At 42.9% G+C, this 7,905-nt stretch overlaps 1 protein-coding gene and 2 non-coding genes across 3 annotated transcripts; all 3 read left to right on the top strand.

Annotated features, from left to right (window-relative positions):
• The first annotated feature begins 114 nt into the window (after positions 1-114).
• LOC113487231 (T-complex protein 1 subunit zeta) lies at positions 115-6,644 on the top strand. Its single transcript, XM_026861694.1, has 13 exons — positions 115-282; positions 1,327-1,461; positions 2,098-2,271; positions 2,424-2,527; positions 3,198-3,308; positions 3,645-3,804; positions 4,067-4,149; positions 4,558-4,654; positions 5,074-5,221; positions 5,541-5,674; positions 5,789-5,891; positions 6,047-6,119; positions 6,288-6,644. Exons 1-13 carry the CDS (start codon positions 130-132, stop codon positions 6,358-6,360), a joined length of 1,548 nt encoding a protein of 515 aa, XP_026717495.1. The 5' UTR covers positions 115-129; the 3' UTR covers positions 6,361-6,644.
• On the top strand, positions 1,808-1,939 carry LOC113487386. Its single transcript, XR_003399771.1, has one exon. It is a non-coding gene; the product is annotated as a small nucleolar RNA SNORA22 (small nucleolar RNA).
• LOC113487393 lies at positions 2,921-3,056 on the top strand. Its single transcript, XR_003399778.1, has one exon. It is a non-coding gene; the product is annotated as a small nucleolar RNA SNORA15 (small nucleolar RNA).
• Positions 6,645-7,905: the final 1,261 nt, after the last annotated feature.

The following is a 7,905-nucleotide window of genomic DNA, read 5'->3' as shown; positions in this document are numbered from 1 at the left end:
AGGCCTGAGGGAAAGCGTGAGGAGAAGGGCGGGGGACGGCGGCTCCTGTGGGGCCGGGACGACTTTCCTGCCGCCGCCATGCGGTGGGGAACAAAGGCGGAGGCCGCGCGGCCGGGTGGGGCTGAATGAATGGCGAGGGAGCGGTGCGGGCCTTCGGCCGGCCACGTGTGGCGGGGCCGGGGGTGGTGGGCTGCTAACCCGCCTTGTGTCGCCCGTAGGTTGGTGTCGGGGGCTGGAGACATCAAGCTGACCAAAGATGGCAACGTGCTGCTCCAGGAAATGGTGAGCTGGTTCTTGGCCTCCCGGTGGTGGGAAGCTTGGGGAGCCGTGAGGGTTCTTAGGGAGGCAGGAGCCTGCTGGTATTGCCTCGGAGTGTCTGTGGCTGAGAGGGGACCACGTCCCCTGCTGCCCCCAGCCCACATTTCTGTGCAGTTGAGGGCAAAATGTCCCTTGGGAGGAAGGTAAAAAAGTAAGTGCAGCTTTGAAGATGCTGAATGAAGTTTGTGTGCTAACTTTGCTATTTAAAAGGAAACATGAACTATTGAAATAATGATACTGGCCCTCTGTACTTCATATAATGATAAAAAGCTGAACAACGGTATAAATGGTCCCACTGGATTTTGCCTTGCTCTTGTACACCAGCGTTTTCAAATGTGGATACTGTTGTGTAGGTTCATAGGCTTCAGGCAGCCATTGGAGATACTAAGCGATGTGTGTGTGTGTTCCTTCTATTAAAGGCTGACTTCTGTAAGTAACCTAAGGTTGTGTGGTGGTTGTGAAGTTTGGCCAGACAGGCCTGATGCTCAAGGCTGGAACATCAAATGTTATCTTAGTAGAGGACCTGGCAAGAAACCAACTGATTTAATGTTCTTTAGTTTCATAAGAATGAGTATAATAAGTTGCCAGACACTAACAAGCCAATTAAGGTATGTGCAGCACTGATCATGCAGAGATTCCTAAATTAGCTTTAAACATGCTGGTTTTAGTGCCAGCAGCAATCTAGTTGTGATGGTGCGTCCTTTGCCTAAAAGAGAAAAGGACTCTGTCAAGTTCATGATGAGTTGAGGACTAGTTTGACTCTTAGCACTCAGCATTGTTGTGTAGATGCATAATCTGAGTTGGACAAAATAGTAGTGTATGGATTAATTCAATTAACTTGTTGTCAAAGTGATTGTTAATTGCTGTTATTTATTGAAACCTACTGAATTGACATGAATCATGAAAACATCAACTAGTCCTTAAATACTTTGTTTAGCTGATTTTAGACTGCTTGCTTCCTGTACTAATGCAGTAAGATTTACTGCTCAGCTGCTTCTTTTTGTTTAGCAAATACAACACCCCACAGCCTCCTTGATAGCAAAAGTAGCGACAGCACAAGATGACATCACTGGAGATGGTACCACTTCAAACGTCTTGATCATTGGTGAACTCCTAAAGCAGGCAGACCTCTATATTTCTGAGGTATGTATGCGGTGTTTCTTTTGTAGGTGAACAAGTCAAAAGCTTCATCTGAGGCCATTCAGCTCATTTTGTTTAATGTTTAGTACTCACGAACATGAATATATATTTTTGCTTAACGTGAGTGCATCACAGAACTTGCAAAACGGGGAAACGCTGGAGAGGAAGTCTTAAAACTTGTTCAAAATCAAAACCACTTATTGTGGATACTTTAACTTTTAATAAGGTTTTGTCTGATACCTGCTGTTAACCTGTTTTGTGTGAGTTAAAACACTTACTTTACTTGTATGTTAACAGGAAGATCCTCCCTGATAGGTATTTTGGATAAATTACAGAATAGGCATTTGTACTGCACAGTGAACACCCAAGTGTGCTTTGTAGTTCCCTTGGTTTCAGTTCTGTGCTAGAATAATCTGTACTTTTCCTCTGCATTGGAAGGACTTACATTCCTTTTATATGTATTCAGAAGGACAGTACATGATCTTGTCTTTGTAGGATGCGTATTCCCTATGTTTTGACTTTCCGTGGAATGTTAAAACCTCAGGTTCTGTTTGGGGAAAAGTACAATTTTTGTTTTAATTTTTAACATTTTAACATTTTTACCATTGTGTAATGACTTCTCTTCTTCCTTTGCCTTAGGGCTTGCACCCTAGGATAGTAGCAGAAGGATTTGAGATTGCAAAGGAAAAAGCTCTTGAAATTTTGGAGCAGGTCAAAGTAACCAAGGAAATGGACAGGGAGACCCTTATGGATGTTGCTAGAACATCCCTCCGTACTAAAGTTCATACTGAGCTGGCTGACATTCTAACAGAGGTAAGTGAATGTGTCTCTTTCCTTGTGTGAAGAGGTCCAGGTTTTACAGTGCTGTGATCACATCTTTTCATCCACCCCTCGTTCAAGTAAACTTGCACTGTGATAGCCTAATGGTTGTTTTGGGGCTTTTTTTCCCCTCCCCTCTCTTCCAGGCTGTAGTAGATTCTGTTCTGACAGTCAGAAAACCAGATGAGCCTATTGACCTCCACATGGTGGAGATCATGGAGATGAAGCACAAATCGGAAACGGACACAATGTAAGTAATAAGTATCCTGGAGCTTCGATTTAATGGTGCCCTGATATTTGAGTAGTCTGTGGGTTTTTCTTCTTTCCTTAGAAGAACTTGGGTGTCCTAAAGGTACTGCTAGAAAAGTTATAAGGCAGAAATATAGATTTCAGCCATAAATTATCTAGACAGCAGCACTTTTCCAGTCACTAAACTTGATTCCCTGCCAAGAGATTGAATTAGCAAAGAGTAAATCTGGCGTAGTCTTCTATGTAACAACATTGAAAAAATACTTTTTTTTTTCTTGATAATAATGTTGGTGGTTTGATTATGTTTTAGGCACATATCTGTTAATTTAATAAATGGAAACTGGATTGTAGTCTTGTAGTTGGATATTCCATAGGCTTTATATTTACCTCAGTGGCATGGATGAATTCTGCACTAGCTTTCCTCAGTAGCTAATGCAGTCAGACACTATGCCAGAATAAATTCCTTTTTCACACTGATCGGTATGCTCTTCCTGTGAGAACGAGCATGTCCTTGGAAGTGGGATACATATTGTTTGCTCCCAACGCAAGTGCACAGGCAGTTCGTGTTGGACCAGTTGCACTGTCAGCTCTCTTGACTAGTCTGCACTTCTGTGAAATGTGTATCTTCTGTAAATGTATGTTCACAGACAAAATATTTTTTCATCTTTCAGGCTGATTAGAGGCCTGGTTTTGGATCATGGTGCTCGTCATCCTGACATGAAGAAAAGAGTGGAAGACGCTTATGTTCTTACTTGCAATGTATCTCTAGAATATGAGAAAACGTAAGTACTCAGCAACAAGGTGAGGAGCAGAAAATGCTCCCATCTTAAAGACTTATTTAAGGTGTCCGTAAATAAGAACCAGAAGACTGTGTAAACTTCCAGAGTGAGGTTTGATAGTATGGAAAGTGGAATGGAAGAGGTGATGCTCCTTCTGCAATCCTTTTTTGGAAAAGGGGAGCTGGGGGGCTGAGAAAATGTTTTTGAGAGGCAGAGCTTCTCATGGTGGTTTTTATTCTGTTGTTTTATTGAAGGAAGGCTGGAAGTCCTCCCTTCATTTATTTCTTTGGCACAGAGGATAGTTGTCTTAGTGCTTTTTCATTTATTTTTCTCCTTCAGGGAGGTGAGCTCTGGATTCTTCTATAAAAGTGCTGAAGAGAGAGAGAAGCTAGTGAAAGCAGAAAGAAAGTTCACTGAAGATAGAGTGAATAAAATCATAGATTTGAAAAGAAGAGTCTGTGGTGATTCAGATAAAGGATTTATTGTGATCAACCAGAAGGTGAGATGAAGGGGTAACTAACTAGAAAAACTAATTTGAAATGCGGGCTTTCTTGGCAAGCCATGTACTATTTGACTCTCTTTGTACGGTTCTTCAGACAGAAATAGCTAAATTTAGGCTGATGTACTTTTAAATACATGCATGCAGTTCTTACATGAGATCTTCTCTGAGCCCCAAGGAAGAACTTAATCATTAGTGTCAGACTGAGAGACGGCGTTTTTAGCCTTTTCTTTATCCTGATGGTCACTTTCTTTGTTTCTAGGGAATTGACCCATTTTCCTTGGATGCACTTGCAAAAGAGGGAATAGTTGCTTTGCGGAGAGCTAAAAGGAGGAACATGGAAAGGTCAGTTCCTGGGGAGAGGAGAGGGTAAAATAACTTGCTCTTCCAAACTAGAACAGTGAGTCAAGTCTGGCTTAAATCCACCTTTAAGGATGTGCACTAAAAAGTCCATTTCAACCTATCCAGCTCTTCCTGGGGTAACTTAGGGCAGTTTGTACAAAGCATAGAAATGTCTGTTCAGTGCACCGGGTGGTGCAGAAATTTGACCTGTCAGTGTGCTCCAAATGTAGGCACCTATAGAGGAGACTATTTCTACAGGTTTATTTTTATGAAGAGCTCTTTCATGAACAGAAGCAAACTGTTCCAAGCCTAGGAAGTGTGGTGTTCTGCATGCTGAAATACTGTTATGTTAGTGACTTCACATTTTACTTAATACAAAGCAGGTGCTAAGCTGGGTGTGTTCTCTCTCAGACTGACCCTTGCGTGTGGTGGTACTGCCATGAACTCGGTGGAGGATCTCACTCCTGATTGTCTGGGACACGCAGGGCTTGTCTACGAGTACACACTGGTGAGTACAGCCAGCTTCCAGCTGAAGGCAGGTTAAATACGCATCACTTGGTGTTCGTTTGTCTTGATGTGTCTGTCTAGAGATTTATTTTTTTTTTTAGTCTTCTAAGAGCTATAGTAGAGCATGAATAAAGGCTGGTGGCATTTCACATCCCAGTGCCCACTTGTATGTGAACAGCTACCCGGATATTTGCTCTTGTCATAATGTATTTTCCTATTGTTTCCATATTGTACTCATTATTAATATCTGTAAAACTGAGAAAATGGAAATGAGGTGGTTCTGCTTCTCATCACTTTGTGAAGTGCTGTTGGTGCAGAACTGAATCTGAAAGTGTCTCTTAAATTTCTTTTTTTTTAATTATGTGTATACATTGATTTAAGCAAACGTGTGACATGAATACATAACCCTGTTTTTTACAGGGTGAAGAGAAATACACCTTTATTGAGAAATGCGACAACCCCCGCTCTGTGACCCTGTTGATCAGGGGACCCAATAAGCATACGCTCACACAAATCAAGGATGCAGTAAGAGATGGCCTGCGTGCTGTTAAAAACGCTATTGAGGATGGTAAGTCTCCACTTTATTTAGTGATACTGAGGATCTTCTGGTGAAATTCCTCTCAAAATTCATGAATTTTGTATTGCCTTCCTTGATATCCAGTGCAGTTAGGCACCCAGCTAAGCGTATTTCAGTGTGAAGTGCTTTTAGTTGCTGTTGTTAGATCTTGTATTTTACAAGTAGCTGATAACTGTGTAAGTACTTACCTGATTAGAGACAAGCTGTCTTTCTAAGGATGAGAGAAGAGATGAAACTACACTAAAAATCAACTGTTTAAATGGGAATAGGTGCTTATTTTGAAGTCTCAGTATCAAGTTTTCCCTTGCAGGGTGTGTGGTTCCAGGAGCAGGTGCACTGGAAGTGGCCGTAGCTAATGCGCTTGTTAAGCATAAACCTAACGTAAAAGGAAGAGCCCAGCTTGGAGTTCAAGCTTTTGCTGATGCTCTGCTCATCATACCTAAGGTATAAGGAGAGCCTGAATAAAAGTGGCTTTAAAGCATGCTAAGACCCATGGCTTTTTCTGCTAGAGGTCTCTTTAATTCAACGATGTGAAACAGTGTCTCTGTTCTCTCCAAGGTTCTGGCTCAGAACTCTGGTTACGATCCCCAGGAAGCTCTGGTGAAGGTTCAGGCAGAACACGCGGAATCGGGACAGCTCACCGGAGTTGATCTGAACACTGGTAAGAACTTTCTAAAATAAATGGGATGATGCTGTAGTAGGAAACTGTTGTGGCTCAGCTCTGAATGCAGAAAGCTGTACCTGTTTTCATAAAAAGCTGTGCGGAATGCGTTGGCAGGTGTTAGTCTTTAAAGACTATTTTTACTTGTTTTGTAGGTGAACCAATGGTAGCTGCAGCAGCTGGAGTCTGGGATAATTACAATGTCAAAAAGCAACTGCTTCATTCATGGTAAATGTTACGCTGTTTTCACTTTAGTGATGGGTGTTTGATTGTTGGTGATGTGGAATTGAGGGATCCCATGTAGAGGAAACTGTCTTGAAAGGCAGAAATGAAGCTGAGTCATCTGCTAACTATGTCAAAATGGATATTCTAACATTATTTATTTAACATTTCTAGCACGGTGATCGCTAGCAACATTCTCTTGGTGGATGAAATTATGCGAGCTGGGATGTCCTCTCTTAAAGGCTGAGTTGGATCTGCTGTTGTCCACGGCGGATGGCTCTGGTAGTGCCCCAGGGAATGTCGAAGAAATCCCCCCAGGTGCTCTTTTCTCAGCTGGGGTGGATTTTCCCAGCAACAGAAGTTACTTTGGTGTAAGGAGCAGCCCCTCTTCAGTAAACATGGCCACTCAAAACATTTGCATCTTAATCGGATATTTGGCTCTAAAAATCAGTTATTTATTTTTAATTTCACTGATGTGTACAACTGAATTTGCTTTCCTTTTTACCCAATAAACTGTTAAGTTCTGTGCTTTATGTGTGTCGGTTATTTAAAACACCGTTCCTGTGGGAGCAGGGCTGGCTGACAGGCCTCCAGTTGCCCTTTCTGGCTCCCAGCTCTGCCTGCTGGACTTTCTCCCTGATTCCAACACTTACCAGGGCTCTGAAAACACTGCTCCAGGCTCTGCTGCTGGAGTGGTGTGGGCTCAGGCCTGGAATTTCTTCATCACAAAGCCAGATTGAGCCTAGCAGTTCATAGTTTTGTACTTGCTAACAAACAAAACAACAAACAAAAGGAGTTAACTTTACTGCAGAGTGAAGTGGTGAAAGACTTGGTGCATGTTGGTAACACCCTGGGAGCTTTTCAACACTGTTCCTGCTGCCTTAAAGGATTCATGGACAACTGGTGCTGTACCAGATTTAGGCAGAACAACTGCATCTTTAGCTCAAGCATCCTGCCAAGAGGTGATTTGGTTTATGGGAGGGGAACAGATTCGTGCAGTTTTAGATCATTTTCCCTAATTCCAGCTGGGTTTTGTTAAGAGACAGGAGCCTCATTCCCTAGTTGAGTGTTCAAGAAGTGGATTTGTCACCTGATGTGCAATAGGTCAATAATCACACATTTGGGACAGACATTGCTTAATTATTTTAGGGTTGCACAAGCCTAGGTGCTTGGTATTCCCACAAATCAAGCACAGCAATGGGACTTTACAGTAATTTTCCAACTCCATCCTATAGGATGGTTAGTAATCGACATATTATACAGCTGATACTTCTGTGCATGCTCAGGGCAAGGGTCTTCACCTGGTCAGGGGTCTTGGATCTGTTGGTGTGATTTTTAGTACTATAATGAGGGGAGTCCAGTGAGGGATACATGGACCTTGGGTTTGCTTACCAAGGTGGTGATGACCCCTTTTCAGGGTCTAATTGCTCCAGGCTGTCCTCGCTCAAAGGCGATTATCGACTTGTTCTGATGGGGATGCCTTTGGCTTTAACAGAGACAAAGAACATCTTTCTTGAACGAAGCATAATATTGACATTGTTCCAAAAGTTTAACCTTCAACACCAGGGGGCTGGCTGGCTGACAAGCAACTTTAAAAAAAAAAAAAAAAAAGGCAGAAAGACACTTTGAATGTGAAACGCTGAACTGCCTCAAGGGAGGGCTTTGTCCCGGCAGCAGGAGGCTCCTCGGGTGCGGAGGCGAAATGTTTTTCAACCTTTACGGGCAATGGCGGAAGCATCCTCGCCCCTACGGACCCTCCGGCCCGGCGATCCCGGAACCCCCACGCGTGGGG

Source organism: Athene cunicularia (assembly GCF_003259725.1).
Source record: "Athene cunicularia isolate RWA chromosome 19 unlocalized genomic scaffold, athCun1 chr19_part1, whole genome shotgun sequence".
NCBI classification, from domain to species: Eukaryota; Metazoa; Chordata; class Aves; order Strigiformes; family Strigidae; genus Athene; species Athene cunicularia.
The sequence above is the reverse complement of the archived record's forward strand: the minus strand, read 5'-3'. Positions and strand labels throughout refer to the sequence as shown.